At 39.1% G+C, this 24826-nt stretch overlaps 9 protein-coding genes across 9 annotated transcripts; 5 read left to right on the top strand and 4 right to left on the bottom strand.

Moving 5' to 3' along the window:
• Positions 1-90: 90 nt before the first annotated feature.
• RPB7 (DNA-directed RNA polymerase II subunit RPB7) lies at positions 91-606 on the bottom strand (the record flags this gene model as incomplete). The annotated part of the gene is made up of 1 exon (XM_002496898.1): positions 91-606. The coding sequence occupies one exon, from the start codon at positions 604-606 to the stop codon at positions 91-93; it is 516 nt and encodes a 171-aa protein (XP_002496943.1).
• A 288-nt stretch (positions 607-894) lies between these two features.
• Positions 895-1362, top strand: MRPL23 (mitochondrial 54S ribosomal protein uL13m; the record flags this gene model as incomplete). The annotated part of the gene is made up of 1 exon (XM_002496899.1): positions 895-1362. The coding sequence occupies one exon, from the start codon at positions 895-897 to the stop codon at positions 1360-1362; it is 468 nt and encodes a 155-aa protein (XP_002496944.1).
• Positions 1363-1670: 308 nt separating this feature from the next.
• On the bottom strand, positions 1671-5345 carry RPB2 (DNA-directed RNA polymerase II subunit RPB2; the record flags this gene model as incomplete). The annotated part of the gene is made up of 1 exon (XM_002496900.1): positions 1671-5345. The coding sequence occupies one exon, from the start codon at positions 5343-5345 to the stop codon at positions 1671-1673; it is 3675 nt and encodes a 1224-aa protein (XP_002496945.1).
• A 360-nt stretch (positions 5346-5705) lies between these two features.
• Positions 5706-6473, top strand: MRP20 (mitochondrial 54S ribosomal protein uL23m; the record flags this gene model as incomplete). Its single annotated transcript, XM_002496901.1, has 1 exon — positions 5706-6473. The coding sequence occupies one exon, from the start codon at positions 5706-5708 to the stop codon at positions 6471-6473; it is 768 nt and encodes a 255-aa protein (XP_002496946.1).
• Positions 6474-6601: 128 nt separating this feature from the next.
• On the bottom strand, positions 6602-7330 carry ATG40 (Atg40p; the record flags this gene model as incomplete). Its single annotated transcript, XM_002496902.1, has 1 exon — positions 6602-7330. One exon carries the CDS (start codon positions 7328-7330, stop codon positions 6602-6604), a length of 729 nt encoding a protein of 242 aa, XP_002496947.1.
• Positions 7331-8357: 1027 nt separating this feature from the next.
• Positions 8358-12746, top strand: ZYRO0D11836g (pleiotropic drug resistance family ABC transporter; the record flags this gene model as incomplete). Its single annotated transcript, XM_002496903.1, has 1 exon — positions 8358-12746. The coding sequence occupies one exon, from the start codon at positions 8358-8360 to the stop codon at positions 12744-12746; it is 4389 nt and encodes a 1462-aa protein (XP_002496948.1).
• Positions 12747-13296: 550 nt separating this feature from the next.
• Positions 13297-17808, top strand: ZYRO0D11858g (pleiotropic drug resistance family ABC transporter; the record flags this gene model as incomplete). Its single annotated transcript, XM_002496904.1, has 1 exon — positions 13297-17808. The coding sequence occupies one exon, from the start codon at positions 13297-13299 to the stop codon at positions 17806-17808; it is 4512 nt and encodes a 1503-aa protein (XP_002496949.1).
• A 489-nt stretch (positions 17809-18297) lies between these two features.
• On the top strand, positions 18298-22794 carry ZYRO0D11880g (pleiotropic drug resistance family ABC transporter; the record flags this gene model as incomplete). Its single annotated transcript, XM_002496905.1, has 1 exon — positions 18298-22794. The coding sequence occupies one exon, from the start codon at positions 18298-18300 to the stop codon at positions 22792-22794; it is 4497 nt and encodes a 1498-aa protein (XP_002496950.1).
• Positions 22795-22880: 86 nt separating this feature from the next.
• On the bottom strand, positions 22881-24212 carry ISN1 (IMP 5'-nucleotidase; the record flags this gene model as incomplete). Its single annotated transcript, XM_002496906.1, has 1 exon — positions 22881-24212. One exon carries the CDS (start codon positions 24210-24212, stop codon positions 22881-22883), a length of 1332 nt encoding a protein of 443 aa, XP_002496951.1.
• Between the last annotated feature and the right edge of the window lie 614 nt (positions 24213-24826).

The following is a 24826-nucleotide window of genomic DNA, read 5'->3' on the forward strand; positions in this document are numbered from 1 at the left end:
TATGACCAGATTCGCATGCACCTCATAGTTAGTATCATTATAGTACAAACAATTTTTATTTTCTCTCGTGTTCTTTTATAGTACAATAACTCAAATTGCTCCCAGATAGTCCTCTTTAATACTACCAATTGCATGGATAGAGCTAACTTGACTAATACAACCTTCGATCTTTACACGAATTCGACTCTTTATCGTAATAACATCTTCTGAACTCTGGTATGATGGAGGATTTGAACCTGCATTAAACATTAAATCTTGGGGCATTAAGTGTTTAGTGACAAAAACTTTCATGGGGCCTACTTGAACTTCAAACCCATGTTGGGAACACGATACCACAGTACCATCGACAACTTCACCTTTGAACGGCTTGAATACAATGGCTCTATACCTTACTGTAAATTCTGCAGATCCGTCGGTGGGTAAAATTCTACCTCTTTCGATATCTATTCTGTCATAGTCCAAAACACATAGAATATAACCAAACTTACCAGTACACGAACCTTCCACCTCCTGTAAAAGCTTTGTTTTGAGAAAGTCTTTCATTCTTGGTCCAAAATAGGATGGATGAAGCGTAATATTCAGCGATAAATCCTTTATGAAGAACATGGGTAACAACGGTAAAGTGCAATTCCAACGCCAGAAAAAATGTTGCAGTGGCCTTAAGGCTCGTCAATGAGGTCAATGAACCAATATTTTGAATGTTTTATTGAATTCAATTGATCTCGAGCTTGTTTAGAAGTTGAAATTTCAAGGTTTCGTCGCCTGCAACATTTTTTTCACTCTACAAATTTTTCACGTAAAAAATTGAATCAACTTCAACATTGAGATAGGTTGAAATACTCGATAATAAAGAAATAGTCACCGAGGTCAGTTTGCATATATATATTCTGTATCATGTCTCAAAAGCTTGGACATACCGGATTGGCTTTTGCACGTTTATGGCACCATGTGGATATCGCTCAAGATAAGAGAACTCTCGGTAGATTAGCATCATCGATAGCCGTGACGTTAATTGGTAAACATAAGCCCGTGTATCACCAAAGTCAAGATTGTGGTGACTATGTTGTCATCACCAACTGTCAAGCATTGCGTATTACGGGTAAGAAACTACAGCAGAAACACTACTGGTCGCATTCTGGTAAACCAGGACATTTGAAGTTGACGCCAATGGAGAAACTTATTGCGGATAAGGGCTATGGAGAGACTTTGAAAAAAGCAGTCAGTGGTATGTTACCTAAAAATAAACTACGTAAGGGTAGATTGGAAAGGCTAAAGGTCTTTGAAGGGAGTGAACATCCTTATGGGAACAATATATCTGCATTTGCATACCAACAACCGCAATTGAACGAGAAGTCCAGTTAGACGACGATATAAGGAATATAGAATCTTGTATATAGAGGAAATTTATCAATTGAATAATGAACAACAGCGCTTTTTTTTTTTTTTTTCCCTTTTTTATGTCTTCATATATATCATTTTTGGCTAATCTACATACATGCAAAGATAAAAAATAATAAAAAAAAAAAAAAAAAAAACAAAAAAACAGTAGAAATATTACACCAACCAAAGACGATATTTCATTAGCATTATTAATCTTTTATCATTTAAGTTGAAAAACCTCCTTCCCCAATTTATATTTTTTGTTTCTCTTTTCCATTAAGATTCTTTGTTCAAAAGTCTTTTGATCTATCGGTGTACAGACGTGGTGTGATATTCATTGCCATCAATTCTTGGAAAAGCAATTTGGCGGCATATGGGATGTGGATTTGATAAATATCAATCTTATTATCACAACCTCTGCATTCGAATTGGTTGTGGTTCAATTTAGCTACAACACTCATCAACCCACAAATACCACAAATGTGAACTCTGAAGGCATCAGATGCTTCCATTAATCTTTCCTTTAGGAAAGCAGCTGCACCGTGCGCAATCATACAATCACGCTCCATCTCACCGAATCTTAAACCACCGTCTCTTGATCTACCTTCAACAGGTTGTCTCGTTAGAACTTGCATTGGACCACGAGCTCTTGCATGAATCTTGTCATCTACCATGTGTCTTAGACGTTGGTAGTATGTGGGGCCAAAGAAAATTTGTGACATTAATTTCTTACCAGTATGACCATTGTACATGACTTCAAAACCACGAGATTGATAACCGTGTTCACGAAGTAGTTTCGATATACCCTCCACAGTAATATCTGTAAATGGAGAAGCATCACCTTCATTACCAGACAATGCTGCAACTTTACTCAATAGACATTCGATTAAATGCGCGACTGTCATACGAGATGGAATGGCATGAGGGTTGATGATCAAATCAGGTACAATACCTTCAGCAGTAAATGGCATATCTTCTCTACCATAGGTAATACCAATGGTACCCTTTTGACCGTGACGAGATGCAAATTTATCACCGATTTGTGGGATCTTGGTAGTTCTCACACGAACTTTAACAAATTTCAACCCATCCTGGTTCGTAGTGATTAAAATTTGATCCACAATACCATTTTCTGTGCTTCTTAATGGCGTGGAGGCATCACGTTTAGAATGGTATGCAGTTCTTTGACCTAATTCCTCTTCATCAGGAGAAATAGGTGTTGTTTTACCAATGATAATATCTTCACCAGATACTCTAACACCTGGGGCAATTAATCCATCGTCATCTAATTTATCATAAGTACCGTGTTTCATTCTTAAAGTGTTTGTGCGTTGAGGCTTCTCAAAAGTTTCGGTAATAGACATACCGTATTTCTTTTCTTGATCCATGTAGGATCTAAAGAATAACGATCTGAAAAGACCTCTATCAATAGAGGATTGATTCATAATCATGGAATCCTCTTGATTGTAACCAGAGTAACATGCAATGGCCACAATAGCATTTTGACCAGCGGGTAATTCTCTGAATTTCAAGTATTCCATGGCACGTGTAGTCCCCAGAGGCTTTTGGGGATAGTACAAAATGTTAGCCATGGTATCCATACGAACGTTGTAATTGGTTAAGAATACACCCATTGCCTGTTTACCCATAGCAGCTTGATAAGTGTTACGAGGAGATTGGTTATGATCAGGGAATGGAATAATAGATGCAGCCACACCAAGAATCATAGATGGGTGAACTTCACAGTGTGTAAAAGTCGTAGCATGGTGAGTCGCCTTTATACGTCTTGCCAAATCGTCATCGTCTTCATTAAAAGTATTTTCTTGTACGGGTTCTAAATCTTCTGGTTGCATAGAAATTAAAATTGTTTCCTCTTCTTCTGCATCAATGTATTCCACCAAACCATCGTTTAACAACGAGGTCCAGGTATATTCTTCTGAATCTTCAAACCCACCTTCGATGTCCTGATATTCCGTAGCCATTAATTTAGAAATGTGTCCTTTTCTTATTCTCAGTTCCTTACGATTTAGCGTTTCATCATCATCTACAATGAAAAGTGGCCTATACACTCTACCAGCATCTGTAAAGATTTTCAATTCCTTTTCACGAATATCTCTAACCATGGAAACTTCCGGATTGATATCACCTTTTCTTCTCAAGGTTCTCAGGGTTTCCATTAATCTAGCTGGATTTCTATGGACACCATGCCATACACCGTTAACAAAGACTCTTGTTGCCTCTGGAGATTGATGTGGAATATAATCTTCTAAGGGTTCCATACCCCATTCACTCAAGAAGGTGATAATGGGCATTGGGTCCGTACCAACGGAAATACACGACATTAATGATAAGTTTTTAACCAACCCACAAGCTTGACCTTCAGGAGTTTCTGCAGGACAAACCAACCCCCAATGGGTATTATGCAATTGACGGGGTTTAGCTAGTTTACCATCACGACCAATAGGAGTATTTGTTCTTCTCAAATGAGATAGCGTTGAAGAATAGGTATAACGATTCAAAACTTGAGAAACACCAGCTCTTGATGACATGGCTTTCTTTTGTTCACCCCAGTTACCAGTGGCTAAAGCGTACTTGAGACCTGAAGTAATAGTCTTGGCATTGATAGCCAATTTCATATTAAAGTCTTTTGCTTCTTCCACAGTTCTTTGCATGTACCGGAAGATATCTCTAGTTAATTTTCTGAAAAGCGTTTTGAAAAGTTGGGCTAACAGTGGACCAGCCAGGTCCAATCTTTTCTTTCCGAAATGATCACGGTCATCCTGGTCTCTACGATCTAATGCACATAATAGTAATCTGTTGATCATATAACCAAGGAAAAACGCCTTTCTACTTTCAAAACCTTCCAACTGAGTAATGTGTGGTAAAAACTCCTTTTGTAAAATGTCTCTTGCGTATTGAATTCTTTTCTCCTTTTTGATACCAAGGGCGGTACCACGACGACCGATAAAATCTAGCGCAGTTTCACGATCTTGAATCACAAACCCATCTTCCACACATGGTTTTAACATTTCTAACATCTGCCAATCATTAACGTCATAACAAATGTGCTCTAGAATTTCACCATCCGGGATGATACCCAATGCTCTAAAGATAATAACAATTGGGATATCTTGTTTAATGTAAGGCAGTGTTGCCTTGATGGTACGTGAAGAATTACCTTCCCTAGCAAAAAGCTTAACTTGTAAAGTACTGATAAAACGTGACCCCTTTTCTAAAGCTGATCTAATTTCTGCCACATGAGAAATTGGTGAAGGTGCTGCTTTCTTAAAGACCTGAACAATGTTACCTGCAGATCTCTCCTGAGCGATCAACACCTTTTCAGAACCATTGATAATAAAATAACCACCCATATCAAATGGACATTCTTTCAACTTGTAAAGATCTGATTCCGTAGCATCACTCAAGTAACAGTTCTTCGATCTTAACATGATTGGTAAACGACCAATGAAAACTTTACCACTATCACTATCATTTTCACTTTCCTCAGCAATCATCTCATATTTCAGTTCCCTTCCTGGTATATCTACAGCTTCATGAGTTCTCTTTTTAACATCGACGAAAAGACCTGAGGAATAAGTTAAGTTACGTAGACGTGCCTCCTGTGGGTAAAGAGCATGTGTGACACCATCGGATTCATTAACCATAGGTTTCGTCACATAGATTTTACCGAAACTAATTTCATACTTCCGACTTATATTATCAGATTCTGTAGTATGTTGTGCTAGTTGTTCTAATATCAATGTAGAATCCTCACTAATAATATCTTGTAATGTGTAATCCACAAACTGGTTAAACGAATCCAACTGTTGAGAGACAAGACCTTTCTCTCTGAAGAATGCAGATATCACTGCCCATGAATCCTCTGCGGTAATAGGAAAGTTCTCATCTTCATACCCATAAGGATCTTCGGCATAGTAGTCCTCGTCTACAGCGGCGGCACTCATAACGGGGTAGTATATTGGGCTTCGGCTTCACTTGTAAACTTGTCTATATTAACGGGAGAGAAACCAAAGATGTTCAAACTTTTACAACTGACTATGAGTATGAGTATGAATACCACTAAAAGTATCTCTCTTGACCCTCTTTCAACCTCCTTTAGGGACTCTCAGACCTCTCTCTTTGTAAAGTAGTCGGTCGACATCCTTTGGTTTGTTGTTGTTCTTCTTTTCTTTGCCACCCGACCAATTGGTGAAAAATTTCAGATCATCTTGTACGTCTCACATTAAACGTTAAACTCATCACCAGCAGTAAAAGAACTACAACTACTAGTAAGAACTGCAATCCTACCATAGAGCGTATCTAATATGGTATTCTCCCTTTGTGTGAGGAATCAGTTGCCACTGGGACTCTCCAGGGTTGTTCCTGGCTTCAGGACGCTAGCGTCAGTGGCTCAGGATGCACCAAAGGCCAGTGAATCCGAAAAGAAGCAAACCACCGCTAAATTTGACCATGGTGCTAGAGTAAGTGATAGAATTATGGAGTTATCTCGTGAATCTGTTGCTAAGGGAGAACCTCATTTCAGAGTCGGTAATAAACAGTTATTTTTCCCCAAGGCACGTATTATACTTTTAAGACCCAATGCAAAGCATACACCATATCAAGCCAAATTTATTGTCCCCAAATCATTTAACAAACTGGATTTAAGAGATTACCTCTTCCACCTCTATGGATTAAGAGCAATGAATGTTACTACACAACTATTACACGGTAAATACACAAGGGTTAATCTTGCATCATCCAGGTTTAGAGGCCCACAGATCAAGAAAATGACAATTGACATGGCAGAACCATTTATTTGGCCAGAAGAACCAAGTAAGGAAGAGAACAGTGCTTGGAATGATGATTTGATCAGGAATTTGGAGCTGTACAAAGACGAACAACAACGTCTTGCATCCGATTCGTTCAAGCCTGGTAAGGCCTTTGATGGTGCCGTCGGACCATTTAGGCCTGTAGCGCAGCCTTTCATACCCAAACAATTGGGCAGACAGATCAAGAACAAGAGAAGAAAATATCAATCTCAATTGACTCGTAGTAATGAGTTATTGAAAGTGGGAAAATATGTCGACTTGTAAATACTAATATGATAAATGATAATAATTTCCTCGTTTAAAAGATTCAAACCCTAAAATAATAGTAATAATAATTAAAGAACCATACAAAAAAAAAAAAAAAAAAGCTTCCCTTCACCCTTAGCACATGTCTATTTCCTCTTCGATTCATCAATTAGATCATCTAAAAGATCGTAACCCTCATTATATGTAGAAGCAAAATTATCACCTTTACGGCGTAGACTCGTCACTGATTCTCTACGAAACGTAGCGTCTGCAGGAAGTCCTTGGCCTTGCCCGTCGCTACGTCTGTGTATTTGATCCAATAGTCTGCCGGTGAAAACTCCCAAATACTGCATTATATCATCAAAAGCTCTCTCCAAATAATGAGTCTCCGCCAGCGGAACTCTATTTGCCAATGAAACCCATAGTTGCGTAATTTCCCCAAACACAAACAAACTAGCAATATTATTTTCATTCGTATTACTAGCATAAGTCAACCACTGATACCATGAAACTTTAACATCTGACAACCTGTTGAACAAAAATACAAATTTACTATCTTGAGATTGGATGAATTTTGTAAACTGACAGAGCAGTTCCTTGGTCAAAATACAACTAATACCCAACAAAATTAAAGATGCAAAGGGGACCCCCCACAGAATTCCATTCGCAATTGTCCCGGGTACAACACCAAACGCTAACGCGTATACAGCCCAATATTTCAAAAGGAGAATCAATGTGGGCAAGTGAGCATTAGGACCCGTATTGGGTTCATTTTTCGTGTGTAGACAAACAATCTTCAAAGTTTCCAAAGTAATCTGTAATGGTATAACACTTGACACTAAATATAAAAGAGGTGATATTATCATTTGGAACATATCAATGCTGCAAAAACCTTTCAATCACAAAAACGTCGTTGTATCTTTTTCTTTTTTCGCTGTATTACCAAAACATCTACTGGCAACAAATCGAACCCAAATTTAAACCCTTTTGCAAAGACTTGGTCCGATACTGATGGTAGTAGCGTAGGTATGTGTATGTGTGTATCTCTCTTTCTTCTTAGTGTTCAAATACTAGTGATGAGTGAGTTAAGGGGAGGCGAGAGATATATAAGGTAGGGGCGGAATTCAATCGCCAGGGAGGCCGGGGGGGAGGTATAAAAAACAAGAGTCAGCATCACGTGCGCATGTGAAACGTGCTTCAATTAGCTAAATAATTTAACTCATGTGGTTTTGGAGCGATTAAAGGACTTGACCACTTGAGATGCTCACTAGCACTGACCTTGTAAGCTATGTAGAAGAAGTACTGTGAGATGACCAAATTTACATCGCAGTATTGTTCAGCTTGTTTTATTTCAGAGCCATTAGTCACATGATACGAACCTAGCTAGTTGATCATTTGATATTCACGTATTTATCCGTTCCTACGACTAGTTCCGCGGAATAACGGACCCCTTAAAATTCATAGCCGGTCCGTCCGTGGATAAACGCTCGTTCTTCTCAGCCCCGCTCTTCTAAAAAGTAATTCCGTGGAAAGGACCGGGATATGCGGGTGGCTTTCATGCAGATACCCTTCCTCTTCCGCGGCTTCTACGGAACTAATGACACCTTTTCTTGGGGCTGCAGGATAATTACCCTTTTAGAAATATCAATAATGGAAAACCTTTCCTGTGATTGTTTCCATCACTATTTTTATTATTGACGACCATTTCGTCCAGATGCAATACCCCACAATCTCCGAGATGATGAGATGAGTAAGGAAAGAAAAGAGAAGCATAAAAAGTTTAATAAGCTGTTTGACAGGAACAATTGTCCCGCAAGACAACATCGGTCATTTTCATAGGTAGTACCTTTAAAATTGTTGTAGGGTATTCGCTTTCAATTAGTTAATTGTCAACTATCCAAAATGGAATTTGAACCTAAAAGTGAGGGCAGTTTGCCCAGTTATGAGGGGTTAGACAAAAGCGCTGAAGTCCAAGTTCAACGATTAGCTCATGGTGTTAACCCTATTCATGAAGGTGCTCCTCAGCTAGATCCGAATTCTTCGGATTTTTCGAGTAAGGCATGGATTCAAAATATGGCGAATTTGAGTTCGGAGGATCCTGATCATTTTAAGCCATATCAGGTCGGATGTTGTTGGAAAGACCTTGCCGCTAGTGGTGCCTCGGCAGATGTCGCTTATCAGACTACTGTGGAAAATTTACCATGGAAGGTGCTTTTCTGGATTTATAGAAAATTGAGGCCAACGAGGAAATCTGACATTTTCCAGATTTTAAAACCCATGGACGGTGCATTAGATCCTGGTGAAGTGTTGGTTGTCTTAGGTAGACCTGGTTCAGGGTGCACGACTTTATTAAAATCTATTGCATCTAATACCCACGGTTTTAATATTGCAAAGGATTCTACGATTTCATACAGTGGACTTTCTCCTAAGGATATTAATAGGCATTTTAGAGGTGAAGTGGTTTACAATGCAGAGACAGATATTCATCTACCGCATCTAACAGTATATCAAACGTTACTCACTGTTTCGAGGTTAAAGACTCCACAGAATAGAATTAAAGGTGTGGATAGAGAGACGTGGGCCAGGCACATGACCGACGTTGTTATGGCAACCTACGGGCTGTCACATACGAAAAATACCAAGGTCGGTGGTGATCTAGTTAGAGGTGTTTCTGGTGGTGAAAGAAAGCGTGTCTCCATCGCAGAAGTGACGATCTGTGGATCCAAGTTCCAATGTTGGGATAATGCTACTAGAGGGTTGGATGCGGCAACTGCTCTAGAATTCATCAAGGCATTAAGGACGCAGGCGGATATTTTGGCAAGTACAGCATGTATTGCCATTTACCAATGTTCTCAAAATGCATACGACTTGTTCGATAAGGTGTGTGTTTTGTACAGTGGTTACCAGATCTTTTTTGGATCTGCAGGAGATGCTAAACGCTATTTCGAGGAAATGGGGTATCATTGTCCTAGTAGACAAACCACTGCGGATTTCTTAACATCAGTTACAAGTCCTGCGGAGAGAACTGTTAATAATGAATATATTGAAAAGGGTATACATGTGCCTGAAACACCCGAAGAGATGTCAGATTATTGGAGAAACTCTCAAGAGTATAGAGATTTGCAAGAACAAATTCAAAACAGACTGGATCAGAATCACGAAGAGGGCCTAAGAGCCATTAAGGAATCCCATAATGCCGCGCAATCAAAGAGGACCCGTCGATCTTCACCTTATACCGTTAGTTATGGGATGCAAATTAAGTATTTACTGATTAGGAACATGTGGAGAATTAAAAACAGTTCAGGTATTACTATTTTCCAAGTGTTTGGTAATTCTGTTATGGCTCTTTTGTTAGGTTCCATGTTTTACAAAGTTTTGAAGCCTTCATCTACGGACACTTTCTATTACAGAGGTGCAGCCATGTTTTTTGCCATTCTTTTCAATGCCTTTTCATCTCTACTGGAAATTTTCTCACTGTATGAAGCTAGACCAATTACTGAGAAGCATAGAACTTATTCTCTTTACCGCCCAAGTGCAGATGCATTTGCATCTGTCCTTTCTGAAATTCCACCAAAGATCGTAACTGCAATTTGTTTCAATGTCGCACTCTACTTCTTAGTGCATTTTAGAGTGGATGCTGGTAGATTTTTCTTCTATTTTCTCATTAACATTTTGGCCATATTTTCCATGTCTCATATGTTTAGATGTGTCGGTTCACTAACTAAAACTTTGACAGAAGCAATGGTTCCGGCTTCTATCTTACTTTTGGTGTTATCCATGTATACCGGTTTTGCTATTCCTAAGACAAAGATGCTAGGTTGGTCTAAATGGATTTGGTACATCAATCCATTGTCATACCTTTTCGAAGCGCTAATGGTTAACGAATTTCACGATCGTAACTTTAGTTGTACTTCATTTATTCCCATGGGGCCAGGTTATCAATCTGTGTCAGGTACACAAAGGGTATGTGCCGCTGTGGGGGCAGAACCTGGTCAAGATTATGTACTTGGTGATAACTATATCAAACAGAGTTATGGCTATGAAAATAAACATAAGTGGCGTGCGTTTGGAGTTGGTATGGCATATGTGATTTTCTTTTTCTTTGTCTATTTGTTCCTATGTGAAGTTAATCAAGGTGCTAAACAAAATGGTGAAATCCTAGTATTTCCACAATCAGTGGTTAGGAAGATGCGTAAACAAAAGAAAATCAGTGCCGGTAGTAACGATTCCAGTGATCCGGAAAAAACAATTGGTGTCAAGGTTAACGATTTAACCGATACGACTTTGATTAAGAATTCCACGGACTCTTCAGCTGAACAAAATCAAGATATTGGATTGAATAAATCTGAGGCCATTTTCCATTGGAGAAATGTATGTTATGATGTGCAAATCAAAAGCGAAACAAGGCGTATATTGGACAACATTGATGGTTGGGTTAAACCAGGTACGTTGACTGCCCTTATGGGTGCTACTGGTGCTGGTAAAACTACGCTTCTTGATTCCCTAGCACAAAGAGTTACTACAGGTGTTTTAACTGGTAGTATTTTCGTCGATGGTAAATTGCGTGATGAATCTTTCGCAAGATCTATTGGTTATTGTCAGCAACAAGATCTGCACTTGACTACTGCAACCGTTAGAGAATCTTTATTGTTTTCAGCTATGTTACGCCAACCTAAGAGTGTTCCTGCTTCTGAAAAGAGAAAGTATGTGGAGGAAGTCATTAACGTTCTTGAAATGGAACCTTATGCAGATGCCATTGTTGGTGTAGCTGGTGAGGGATTGAACGTGGAACAGAGGAAAAGGTTGACCATTGGTGTTGAGTTGGCGGCTAAACCTAATCTTCTGCTTTTCCTCGATGAACCTACATCAGGTTTGGATTCTCAAACGGCATGGTCTATCTGCCAACTGATGAAGAAGTTAGCTAATCGTGGACAGGCTATCCTGTGTACAATTCACCAGCCTTCTGCCATGTTGATTCAAGAATTTGACAGATTGTTATTCTTACAAAAAGGTGGTCAAACTGTCTATTTTGGTGATTTGGGTAAAGACTGTAAAAGCATGATTCATTATTTTGAAAGCCATGGTTCCCATAAATGTCCGTCTGACGGGAATCCAGCGGAATGGATGCTTGAAATAGTGGGTGCTGCACCTGGAACACATGCGAATCAAGATTACTATGAAGTCTGGAGAAATTCTGAAGAGTATCAAGAAGTGCAGAAAGAATTGGATCGCATGGAAGACGAATTGAAAGGTATAGATGGTGGAGATGAACCAGAGAAGCATAGGTCATTTGCTACTGATATTTTTACACAAATTAGACTCGTCAGTCATCGTTTATTACAGCAATACTGGAGAAGTCCTTCTTACTTATTCCCAAAGTTTTTATTGACCGTCTTCAGTGAACTTTTCATTGGTTTTACTCTTTTCAAGGCAGATAGGTCATTACAAGGTTTACAAAATCAGATGTTATCGGTATTCATGTACACAGTTGTCTTCAACACTTTGTTACAGCAGTACCTACCACTTTATGTGCAACAGAGAAATCTATATGAAGCTAGAGAAAGACCTTCAAGAACTTTTTCATGGTTTGCATTCATTGTTTCACAAATTTTCATAGAAGTGCCTTGGAATATCTTGGCTGGAACCGTTGCATTTTTCTGTTATTACTACCCCATTGGATTTTACCGTAATGCATCCGAGTCTCATCAATTGCATGAAAGAGGAGCTCTGTTTTGGTTATTCTCTACCGCATACTACGTCTGGATTGGATCAATGGGTCTGTTGGCTAATTCCTTTATCGAACACGATGTGGCTGCCGCCAACTTGGCAAGTTTGTGTTACACTCTAGCTCTATCCTTCTGTGGTGTTCTGGCTACACCAAAGGTTATGCCTCGTTTCTGGATTTTCATGTACAGAGTTTCTCCGTTAACCTATTTCATTGATGCGACTTTGGCGACTGGGATTGCCAATGTAGATGTCAAATGTGCAGATTATGAATTCGCCAAATTTACACCGCCAAAAGGGCAAAACTGTGGTGATTACATGAAGAACTTTATTAAATCAGCAGGTACTGGTTATTTGAAAGATTCCTCAGCCGTTGATGAATGTAATTTTTGTCAATTTTCCACCACTAACGCTTACTTGGAATCTGTTACATCCTCTTACTCTCGCAGGTGGAGAAACTATGGTATCTTTATCTGCTTTATCGCTTTTGATTACATCGCTGCTGTCTTCCTTTACTGGCTTGCTAGAGTGCCTAAGAAGAGCGGTAAAGTCTCGGGGAAGAAATGATTTACGGCACCCTTAGGGAAGAGTGAAAAACGTGCTTTGTTTTTTAACGCTTTCAGTTCAATATTTACTTTTTTTGATTAATGCCGATATCAATGGAAATAATATTTTTAGTAGTGGTGTCATAAACAAACAAACGGATATCCACATGGTCATAGACATGCAGAGTAATACCTGCAGTACCAGTAGTACCTGCAGAAACGCTTATTCCACCCCCTCGTTTAATTCTCGAAGATTCTTAGAGAATGGTGATCACCGTTCCGTGGAAGACAGATATTCCGCCCCCACAAGGAGGCTTTCCGTGGAGTAAACATATAGTTCGAAAGAGTCAGTTATTCGTACACACGTTATGGCTATAAAGCAAAAAGCAGGTGAGTATAAAAGTAGTATTTTAAGGATGAGAGTGCTCGAGCTATGTAAGCGATTAAATTCTGGATCTAGAAAGCCCTAGAGAATCATAGCTGTCTGTCTTCAGGTTGTGTTTATGTGTTAGCGAGTTAGTCGCTATTGAAAGTCATCGCAGATCTATTGGGAATAGTGCATACAGATAGAGATGGATAAGGGGAAAGAAATAAGTGGATCAAACGATTACGAAGTGAGTAGTCCTGATGAACCTTATGAAGGATTGGATGAAACTGCTGCCCAGAGTATCAAGGAGTTGGCCCATTCGTTGCTCGAAGAATCAAGGGAAAGCACACATGCTGTCAAGGAAGGCATAAATCCTGTTTTTATGGATGAATCGGGTGAAAATTACAATCCTCAATTAGATCCAGCAAGTGACAAGTTTTCGAGTACAGAATGGATTAAAAATATCTCGGACATTGTACATTCTGATCCAGACTTTTACAAACCATACACAATTGGATGTAGTTGGAGAAATTTATCTGCTATCGGTGCCTCGGTCGATGTCGCTTATCAAACTACAGTGGATAATCTACCTTGGAAATTCTTGAGTTGGGTTTACAGGAGCCTAGCGCCTACGAAAGCGTCCAATTCTTTTCAAATTCTAAAACCTATGGATGGGATTGTTAAACCAAGTGAATTGTTAGTTGTGCTGGGTAGACCTGGTTCGGGGTGTACGACTTTACTAAAATCGATTTCGTCTAATACTCATGGGTTTAAAATTACAGAAGATTCTACGATTTCATACAGTGGACTTTCCCCCAAGGATATTAATAAGCATTTTAGAGGTGAAGTGGTTTATAACCCTGAAGCTGATATTCATTTACCTCACTTGACAGTTTATGAAACTTTAGTTACTGTTGCGAGGTTAAAGACTGCACAGAATAGAATTAGAGGTGTGGATAGAGAGTCGTGGGCCAGGCACATAACCGAAGTTGCAATGGCAACCTACGGGCTGTCGCATACGAGAAATACCAAGGTCGGTGGTGATCTAGTTAGAGGTGTTTCTGGTGGTGAAAGAAAGCGTGTCTCCATCGCAGAAGTGACGATCTGTGGATCCAAGTTCCAATGTTGGGATAATGCTACTAGAGGGTTGGATGCGGCAACGGCTCTAGAATTCATCAAGGCTTTAAGGGCACAGGCACAAATTGTTCAAAGTGCGGCCTGTGTTGCCATTTACCAATGCTCCCAAGACGCATACGACTTATTCGATAAGGTATGTGTTTTGTACAGTGGTTACCAAATCTTTTTCGGATCTACAGGAGAGGCTAAACACTATTTTGAGAAAATGGGGTATCGTTGTCCTAGCAGACAAACCACTGCAGATTTCTTAACATCTATTACAAGTCCTGCGGAAAGAATTGTTAATGATGAATATATTGAGAAGGGTATACATGTGCCTCAAACACCTGAAGAAATGTCGGATTACTGGAGAAATTCACCGGAGTACCAAAAACTTGTAAAGGAAGCGGATGAATCTATTAAACAAGATCATATTGCTGCTATTTCCTCTATTAGAGAAGCTCATCGGGCTAGACAGTCTAAGAAAGCCAGATCAGCAGAACCTTATACCGTCAGTTATCTCATGCAAGTGAAGTATTTGATGATAAGAAATATGTGGAGAATTAAAAACAGTTACAGTATTACTGCCTTCCAAATTTTCGGTAATTCTGTCATGGCTCTTTTGTTAGGTTCCATGTTTTACAAAGTTATGAAACATCCAACTACCGATACTTTCTATTACAGAGGTGCGGCCATGTTTTTTGCCATTCTTTTCAATGCCTTTTCATCTCTACTGGAAATTTTCTCACTGTATGAAGCTAGACCAATTACTGAGAAACATAGAACTTATTCTCTTTACCGCCCAAGTGCAGATGCATTTGCCTCTGTCCTGTCTGAAATTCCATCAAAGATCCTTACTGCCATTTTTTTCAATCTTGCATTCTATTTCTTGGTGGATTTTAGGAGAAATGCTGGTAGATTTTTTTTCTATTTCCTTATCAATATCATTGCAACTTTTACCATGTCACACCTGTTTAGATGTGTTGGTTCCCTAACTAACACTTTAACAGAAGCAATGGTTCCGGCTTCAATTCTTCTATTGGGTATGGCTATGTACACAGGTTTTGCTATCCCAGAGACAAAGATGTTAGGTTGGTCTAAATGGATTTGGTACATCAATCCATTGTCATACCTTTTCGAAGCACTGATGACCAATGAATTTCATGATCGTAAGTTTGCTTGTTCTACGTTTATTCCACATGGTGGGGATTATGACAATGTTACAGGGAAGCAACATATCTGTGGTGTTGTGGGTGCTATACCAGGTGAAACCTTTGTCCTTGGTGATAATTTTTTAAAGAAAAGCTACAATTATGACATTAAGCATAAATGGCGTGCGTTTGGAGTTGGTATGGCATATGTGATTTTCTTTTTCTTTGTCTATTTGTTCCTATGTGAAGTTAATCAAGGTGCTAAACAAAATGGTGAAATCCTAGTGTTCCCACAACCAGTGGTTAGGAAGATGCGCAAACAAAAGAAAATTAGTGCCAGAAATTACGATTCAAATGACCCGGAAAAAGCTATCGGTGCAAATGCTAATGATTTAACTGACGCAACTTTAATTAAGGATTCATCTGATTCGATGGATGAAGGACAGGAACAAACGGGATTGACTAAATCAGAAGCAATTTTCCATTGGAGAAATTTGTGTTACGATGTTCAGATAAAGTCTGAAACAAGACGTATTTTGAATAATGTTGACGGTTGGGTTAAACCTGGAACATTAACCGCCCTAATGGGCTCTTCGGGTGCAGGTAAAACAACTTTGTTGGATTGTCTTGCAGAAAGAGTTACTATGGGTGTTATCACTGGTGACATTTTCGTTAATGGTAAATTGCGTGATGAATCTTTCCCCAGATCTATTGGTTATTGTCAACAACAGGATTTGCATCTAAAGACGGCTACCGTTAGAGAATCTTTACTGTTTTCAGCTATGTTGCGTCAACCTAAGAGTGTTCCTGCTTCTGAAAAGAGAAAGTATGTGGAAGAAGTTATCAAGATTCTTGAAATGGAACCCTATGCAGATGCGATTGTCGGTGTAGCTGGTGAAGGCTTAAATGTTGAACAGAGAAAGAGACTTACAATCGGTGTTGAACTGGTCGCTAAACCCAAATTATTGGTATTTTTAGATGAACCCACATCAGGTTTGGATTCCCAGACGGCTTGGTCGATCTGTCAGTTGATGAAAAAATTGTCTAACCATGGTCAGGCTATTTTGTGTACCATTCATCAACCTTCTGCCATGTTAATGCAAGAGTTTGATAGGTTGTTATTTCTACAGAAAGGTGGTAAAACAGTGTACTTTGGTGAACTTGGTGAAGGCTGTAAAGTTATGATCGATTATTTTGAACGTAATGGAGCAAATCCTTGTCCACCCGATGCAAACCCTGCTGAATGGATGCTTGAAGTTGTTGGTGCTGCACCAGGTAGTCATGCTAATCGCGATTACCATGAAGCTTGGAAGAACTCTGAAGAGTATAAGGTTGTCCATCAGGAATTAGATCGTTTGGAAAATGAATTGCAGGGAATTGATGATGGTGACGATGCTGAAAAGCATAAATCTTTTGCTACTGATATTTTCACACAGATTCGGTTGGTGAGTTTTCGTCTGGCACAACAATATTGGAGAAGTCCCGAATACATATGGCCTAAATTTATTGTTACAATTGTGTGCCAACTCTTTGTCGGGTTCACTTTTTTCAAAGCTGATAAAACCATGCAAGGTTTACAAAACCAGATGTTGGCGGTATTTATGTTCACCGTCGTTTACAACGTCCTTCTTGAGCAGTACTTGCCTAATTACGTGCAACAAAGAAATCTTTACGAAGCAAGGGAAAGACCATCAAGGACTTTTTCATGGTTTGCCTTTATTGTGTCTCAAATTATAGTTGAACTTCCCTGGAATTTCATTGCGGGCACCGTTGCATTTTTCTGTTATTACTACCCCATTGGATTTTACCGTAATGCATCCGAGTCTCATCAATTGCATGAAAGGGGCGCTCTATTTTGGTTATGGTCGACCGCGTACTACGTCTGGATTGGATCTACGGGTATTTTAGCCAATTCATTCATTGAATATGATGTCACTGCTGCTAATTTGGCAACTTTGTGCTATACTCTAGCTCTATCTTTCTGTGGTGTGATGACTCAACCAAACCAAATGCCACGTTTCTGGATTTTCATGTACAGAGTTTCCCCGTTGACGTATTTCATTGATGCCACTCTGGCTATTGGTGTTGCTAATGTTAACGTGGAGTGCGCAGACTACGAATATGTCAGGTTCAGCCCACCTCAAAATAAAACCTGTGGTCAATACATGCAGAAATATATCAAATCCGCTGGTACTGGTTACCTAGCCGATCCAAGTGCTACCGATGAATGCAAATTCTGTTTAATATCCAAAACTAATGACTATTTACGAAGCGTGAGTTCTACCTATCACCACAGATGGAGAAATTATGGTATCTTCATCTGTTACATTGTTTTTGACTATGCCGGTGCAGTGTTCCTGTACTGGTTGGCAAGGGTACCGAAGAATTCATGGATCAATCGTGTTCGCGATAGATTAATCAAGCTTACTTCTAGAAAAGCCAAGGACTAATTTGCATTCTTCGTTAGTATCTAGAACTAGTGGAGGACCGGTCTCAAATCTCTACTATCTTTCCATTTTTCACATTCGAACTCCGCGGAGACGGAAATATATACTTTCACTGATTCCCCTTCGTCATTTCTCTTTGACAAGGCTTTTAAAATTCCGTGTTATATCTTGTTATGATTGTTAGTTATTTATGCCAAGTAATTAATTACCTTTAACTTAGGTCTTTATCTTTATTATTATTATTTTTATTACCGCCGCTCGCCGGAGCGGAAAATGGATATAAGAACAGCGAAAAGGCGAAAACTGAGGTATACAGTACATTCTGTGGGGAGAAGTATATAAAGGGCAAGGACCTCAAAGGAAAGAAAGACTTATACAGCCAAGAGAACGCTATTCTCTGTAAAAATAATACTACCGGCAAGATTGATTGCATAAATAAGCGGAAGGAGGGGTGCATTTGAGGAGTGCATTTTTTAACTGGTAATTGAGGCGATGGCAGAAGGTTCTCCATCCGATAGTTTCGTAACCGCCGATGGCCAAATGGCCTATGGAGGCTTCGATGAGGTTACCAAGAATAATGTGAGGAATGCTGTTGAGAGTTTTGTTAAAAGTAATTTAGATAGGTCCGATCTGATGAAATTGGATAGTTCACAAGAAGTTGCTGGTATTAATCCAATTGGATTGAAAGAAGGTGATCCTGATTACGACACAAGACTAGATCCAAATTCCGACAGCTTTTCTAGCAAGGAATGGATTAAAAACCTGGCAAAGATAAAGGAGGTTGATCCTGATTATTTCAAACCACATAAACTTGGATGTTGTTGGAAGAATTTGTCGGTTGTTGGTGATTCCTCAGATATTTCTTATCAATCAACGTTTGGGAATGTGCCTTGTAAAATTATCGGTTGGGTTTCTAGATATGTGAGACCTTCGAGAAAATCTCACAAGTTTCAAATTTTAAAATCAATGGACGGTATTGTTAATCCTGGTGAATTGTTAGTTGTATTGGGTAGACCTGGTTCGGGGTGTACAACTTTGCTTAAATCCGTTTCGTCTAATGCACACGGAGTTCATGTTAGTGAAGATTCAACTATATCTTATAACGGTATTGCACCGAGTGAGATAAAGAAACATTTTCGCGGTGAAGTGGTTTATAATGCAGAAACGGATATACACATTCCTAATATTTCTGTTTATCAAACCCTGCTTACAGTTGCGAGGTTAAAGACCCCACAGAATAGAATTAAAGGTGTGGATAGAGAATCATGGGCTAATCACATTGCTGAGGTTGCCATGGCGATGTATGGATTATCCCATACTAGAGATACTAAAGTAGGGAATGAAGTCGTGAGAGGTGTTTCAGGAGGTGAGAGGAAGCGTGTTTCTATTGCAGAAGTTACCATCTGCGGATCTAAGTTCCAATGTTGGGACAATGCCACAAGAGGTTTGGATTCTGCTACTGCATTAGAATTTGTCAAGGCACTTCGAGCACAGGCAGATATTGAGAATAGTGCGGCATGCGTTGCCATTTACCAATGTTCTAAGGATGCATATGATTTGTTCGATAAAGTATGCGTTATGCATGGTGGGTACCAAATTTATTTCGGTGCCGCCAAAGATGCAAAACGTTACTTCGAAAAAATGGGATATTATTGTCCCAGTAGACAAACCACTCCTGACTTTTTAACATCAATTACAAGCTGTGCGGAAAGAATTGTTAATAAAGAATTTATTGAAAGAGATGTATTTGTTCCTCAAACGGCTGAAGAAATGTCAGATTATTGGCGTAGTTCTCAAGAGTTTAAAGAGTTACAACAAGTTATTAATCAACAGTTAGATCAAAATCGTGAAGAAAGTTTGAATCTTTTAAGGAATTCTCATAAAGCGGCACAATCTAGAAGGGTGAGGACTTCTTCACCTTATACTGTGAATTATTACATGCAAATCAAATACATGATGATTAGAAATGTTTGGAGAATCTTCAACAGTCCTGGTGTTACTTTGGTTAGATTCTTTGGTAACATTGTTATGGCATTAGTTATTGGATCGATGTTTTACAAAGTTGAAAAACATACTACTACTGAAACATTTTATTACCGTGGTGCAGCTATGTTTTATTCCATCTTAATCAATGGATTCTCATCATTAATTGAAATTTTTGCACTTTTCGAAGCTAGACCAATTACTGAGAAACATAAGAGGTATTCTTTATATCGCCCAAGTGCCGATGCCTTCGCATCTTTTCTGGCTGACGTTCCAGCTAAAGTTGTGTCCAGTGTATGCTTTAGTGTCATATTCTATTTTCTGGTGCATTTTAGACGTGATCCTGGGAGATTTTTCTTTTACTTATTGATTAACATCGTTGTCTCATTTGTCATGTCTCATTTATTCAGATGTGTTGGTTCATTATCTAAAACTATAGTAGGTGCTATGGTACCAGCGTCTATGCTTCTATTATGCGTGGCGCTCTATACTGGGTTTTCTATCCCGAAAAGAAGTATGCATGGTTGGTCCAAATGGATTTGGTACATTGATCCCTTATCATACTTGTTTGAAGCTTTAATGACAAATGAATTCCATGGTCGAAAATTCCCATGTGCGTCCTACATTCCGAATGGACCTCAATATCAAAACAATACTGGAGATCAAAGAGTTTGTTCAGTGGTAGGATCCGTTCCGGGTCAAAACTATGTTCTTGGTGATAATTACATTAAGCTAAGTTATGAATACGAAATCAAGCACAAATGGCGTGGATTTGGAGTTGGTATGGCATATGTGGTTTTTTTCTTCTTTCTTTACTTGCTCATTTGTGAATACAATGAAGCCGCTAAACAGAAAGGTGATTTATTAGTTTTTCCTCAAAGTGTGGTTCGAAAGATGCATAAAAGAAATGCATTGAAGCAACAGACCTTTGATTCTGAAGATATTGAAAAAAATTCTGCTCTCTCTGCAAATGATGCTACAAACAAGACTTTAATTACAGATTCTTCTGAAGATTCTCCAGATGAGCAAATAAAAGCAATTTCACTTCGTCAATCTGATTCTGTGGTTCATTGGAGAGATTTATGTTATGAAGTTCGTATTAAAAGGGAAAGTAAAAGGATTTTAAACAATATAGACGGTTGGGTTAAACCTGGAACATTAACCGCCCTCATGGGCGCTTCAGGTGCAGGTAAAACAACTTTGTTGGATTGTCTTGCAGAAAGAGTTACTACGGGTGTTATTACTGGTGGTATATTCGTTGATGGTAAATTACGTGATGAATCTTTCCCCAGATCTATTGGTTATTGTCAGCAACAGGATTTGCATCTAAAGACGGCTACCGTTAGAGAGTCTTTACTGTTTTCAGCTATGTTACGCCAACCTAAGAGTGTTCCTGCTTCTGAAAAGAGAAAGTATGTGGAGGAAGTCATTAACGTTCTTGAAATGGAACCCTATGCAGATGCCATTGTTGGTGTAGCTGGTGAGGGTTTAAATGTTGAGCAGAGAAAAAGGTTGACCATAGGTGTAGAATTGGTAGCAAAACCCAAACTATTGATTTTTCTAGATGAGCCGACTTCTGGTTTAGATTCTCAAACGGCATGGTCCATCTGTCAACTAATAAGAAAATTAGCAAATCGTGGGCAGGCTATCCTGTGTACAATTCACCAGCCTTCTGCCGTTTTGATACAAGAATTTGACCGGTTGTTATTCTTGCAAAAAGGTGGTGAAACTGTCTATTTTGGTGAGTTGGGTGATGAATGTAATATCATGGTAGATTATTTCGAGCGCAATGGAGCTCATAAATGTCCACCAAATGCAAATCCGGCAGAATGGATGCTTGAGGTTGTTGGTGCTGCGCCTGGTAGCCATGCAAATAGAAACTATCATGAAGTTTGGAAAACTTCAAAAGAATATCAGGAGGTTCAGTGTGAACTTGATCGTTTGGAAAGGGAACTTAAGGGTCATAATGGTGATGAGGACAATGGAGAAAGGCATAAATCTTATGCAACGGATATTTTCAGCCAAATTGTAATAGTATCGCATCGTTTTTTCCAACAATATTGGAGATCTCCACAGTATCTATATCCTAAGCTGTTTTTAACCGCCTTCAATGAGATGTTCATTGGCTTCACTTTTTTCAAAGAAAAGAAATCATTACAAGGTATACAAAATCAAATGTTGTCCACCTTTGTTTTTTGTGTGGTTTTCAATGCCCTTTTACAACAGTTTTTACCTGTCTATGTGGAGCAGAGAAATTTGTATGAAGCTAGAGAACGTCCCTCACGCACATTTTCATGGTTTGCTTTCATTGTTTCACAAATAATCGTAGAGGTTCCCTGGAATATCTTAGCTGGTACGATAGGATTTTTTGTTTATTATTACCCTGTAGGATTTTATCAGAACGCCTCTGAAGCTCACCAGCTACATGAAAGGGGTGCACTTTACTGGTTATTCTGTACTGCTTTCTTTGTATGGGTTGGTTCCATGGGTATACTGGCCAATTCCTTTGTGGAGTATGCAGCTGAAGCCGCCAATTTAGCGCTGCTGTGCTTTGCATTCTCATTGGCCTTCAACGGTGTTTTAGCGCCTCCAGATAAAATACCCCGTTTTTGGATTTTCATGCACAGAGTTTCTCCACTAACCTATTATATTGACTCTGCGTTATCAGTTGGTATGGCCAATGTTGATGTGAAATGTTCAGATTACGAATATGTCAAGTTTAGCCCTTCGGCAAATCAGACTTGTGGTCAGTACATGGACCCCTATATTAAGTCTATTGGTACTGGTTATTTAGCAAATCCAAATGCTACTGATCAATGTCGTTTTTGCCCCATCTCGAAAACGAATGATTTTTTGAAAACTAGAGGCTCGTATTATTCACATAGGTGGAGGAATTATGGTATATTCATATGTTTCATTGCATTTAATTATGTCGCTGCCATTTTCTTTTACTGGTTAGCAAGAGTACCTAAAGGCAATAGAGTTTCTAAGAAGAGTAAGGGCTAAGTCCTTTACCACTTTGTATAATATAATTGTAATAATTATTAATTTTGCTACGAAATAATGTTTCTTTACGGTTTTGGGTGCTTTACCTAATCATCGAGAAGCTTATGTAAGTTTTGGACAGTCTCTGCAGGCGAGGCAATCCACAAAGTGCAGCCAGCTAAACGAGCTTTAAAATCATTAGCAGATCCGACAGGTGCAAATTGATCACCTACATGTAAAGTTTCACTGGCTTTAATTGGATGAACAGGGTCGTAGAAATTTTGAAGAACGCGAAGGCCCAAATCCTTACCGCCGATGTCGCACCAAACGTCGCTACCACCATCAAAGCAGCTAAATTGGATACTTCTTGCTGGTAGGAAAGTCTCTAGTGAGGACTGCAGCGTCAAAACGATTTCTTCTAGTTGTTCCCTTTGTAATTTCACTTGTACTTGCCTTTGAGTAACCGGATCAAATTTCTCACCAGGAACAATACCAACAGCCCTCTTCTTACGAATTATGGGGGCTTCTGAAGGTAATTTCAATCTTTGTTTCAAAGTGTGAAGTATCTTTTCAGCAAAGTCTAAAGTTTGTTCCATGTATTTATCCTCCCAAGATTTCATGTGGGTTAACAACCATTCATCTTGAGGGACAGCTCTAAACCCAAAGTTATCAGCGCTAAGTTCATGGTATTGGAACAAATAGTTAGATTCACCTCCCATGACAGTCAAGTGGCTCTTCTGGGCTGGTGTTAAAGAAATGGAATCATGTACTGCAGTGATTAAACCTTCTAATCTACTTTCGTACTTGTGAGCTTCATCATAACCAGCTGCAGTGACGATCCCAACATAAATGTCACGTTCCAATAACTTGAGCAGATAGGGAATCACTGGATTTGTATAATTTAATGAACCTCCATCTTCATAAAGCGTAACATCACCATCAAAAGTCACCATTCTTAACAAATTACGGCCATGCTTGCGTTTTTGATCCTTGTAATAAAATACCTGAGCAGTATTCATAATTCTTCTCACATCGTTAAAACTGGGAGCAACCATCCTACGATCAGATATGGCACCGTATGTATCCTCCCATAGGAACGCCTTTTCTAAAGGAAGCTCTGTAAAGAAATTCCCAATGGTAGGAACCAATTTGTTCAGCCTTGACTTTCCCAAGAGTTCGTAGTCCAAGTCACTAGCGCCATTTTGGTCCAATTCTTTACTTTTAGCGTCAAACTCGATCTTATTAGAAATTAGACCTTCGATATCCTTAAAGATTTGAGCGTATTGAGATCTAACTCGTTGTGAAGTGGTCAAATCATCTAACTCATGAGAAACAGCATGTAAGACAAATGGTGCAGCTAATAGGCCCTTAATCCAATCGACAAATCCATCTTTGCGGTGACTCTTGAGGTGGTATTCTACTCTATAACGGGAAGACATTTAGGTTTCAAATAATCTCGATAGACTCAGGATATTTTAGGGGATGGAATCCAACGATGAATTTCAAAGTAACGGATACTTTTTGTTCAGTCTAAGGAAGGTAACAAGGCTTTAATGTTTAAGACACACTGTTTCTAATGATTCCAGATTTGAAATACAGTCACGTGGGAAGTGTGTCAGGTGGGAAGAGTGAGTATGTATTGGTATCTGCTTAAGGCTAGTTCTTATTGTTTATCGTGCAATTTGGATATTCAACTTGTTCCCTATAGCTTTGGCAGTGTTGGGTGTATTAAAGCGAGTTGAACCATAAACTTGGAGCCAACATGTCTCATCTTGCCCAATTTATTCTCGACCCACTTCCTTTGGATATCAATGAGCCTCTTGACGACAGTGTAGTCCGAAAATTGCGCTCTTTCTGTGTGTTAATTCAAATCGTTAAGACTACTATTGGCCCCCCATAGGAGTGTCTCGCAGCGTCTGCCTATCCGGAAGATTTGGATCAAAACTCACTCGTGAGTTCCTAGATTTAGCAAGAGTAGTACTGTGAATTCAGGAAATGATAATTCCCAAATAACATGAAGAAATCCATCAATTTACGCTTTTAATATTGTGCA

This window comes from Zygosaccharomyces rouxii (genome assembly GCF_000026365.1).
Source record: "Zygosaccharomyces rouxii strain CBS732 chromosome D complete sequence".
Taxonomy (NCBI): domain Eukaryota; kingdom Fungi; phylum Ascomycota; class Saccharomycetes; order Saccharomycetales; family Saccharomycetaceae; genus Zygosaccharomyces; species Zygosaccharomyces rouxii.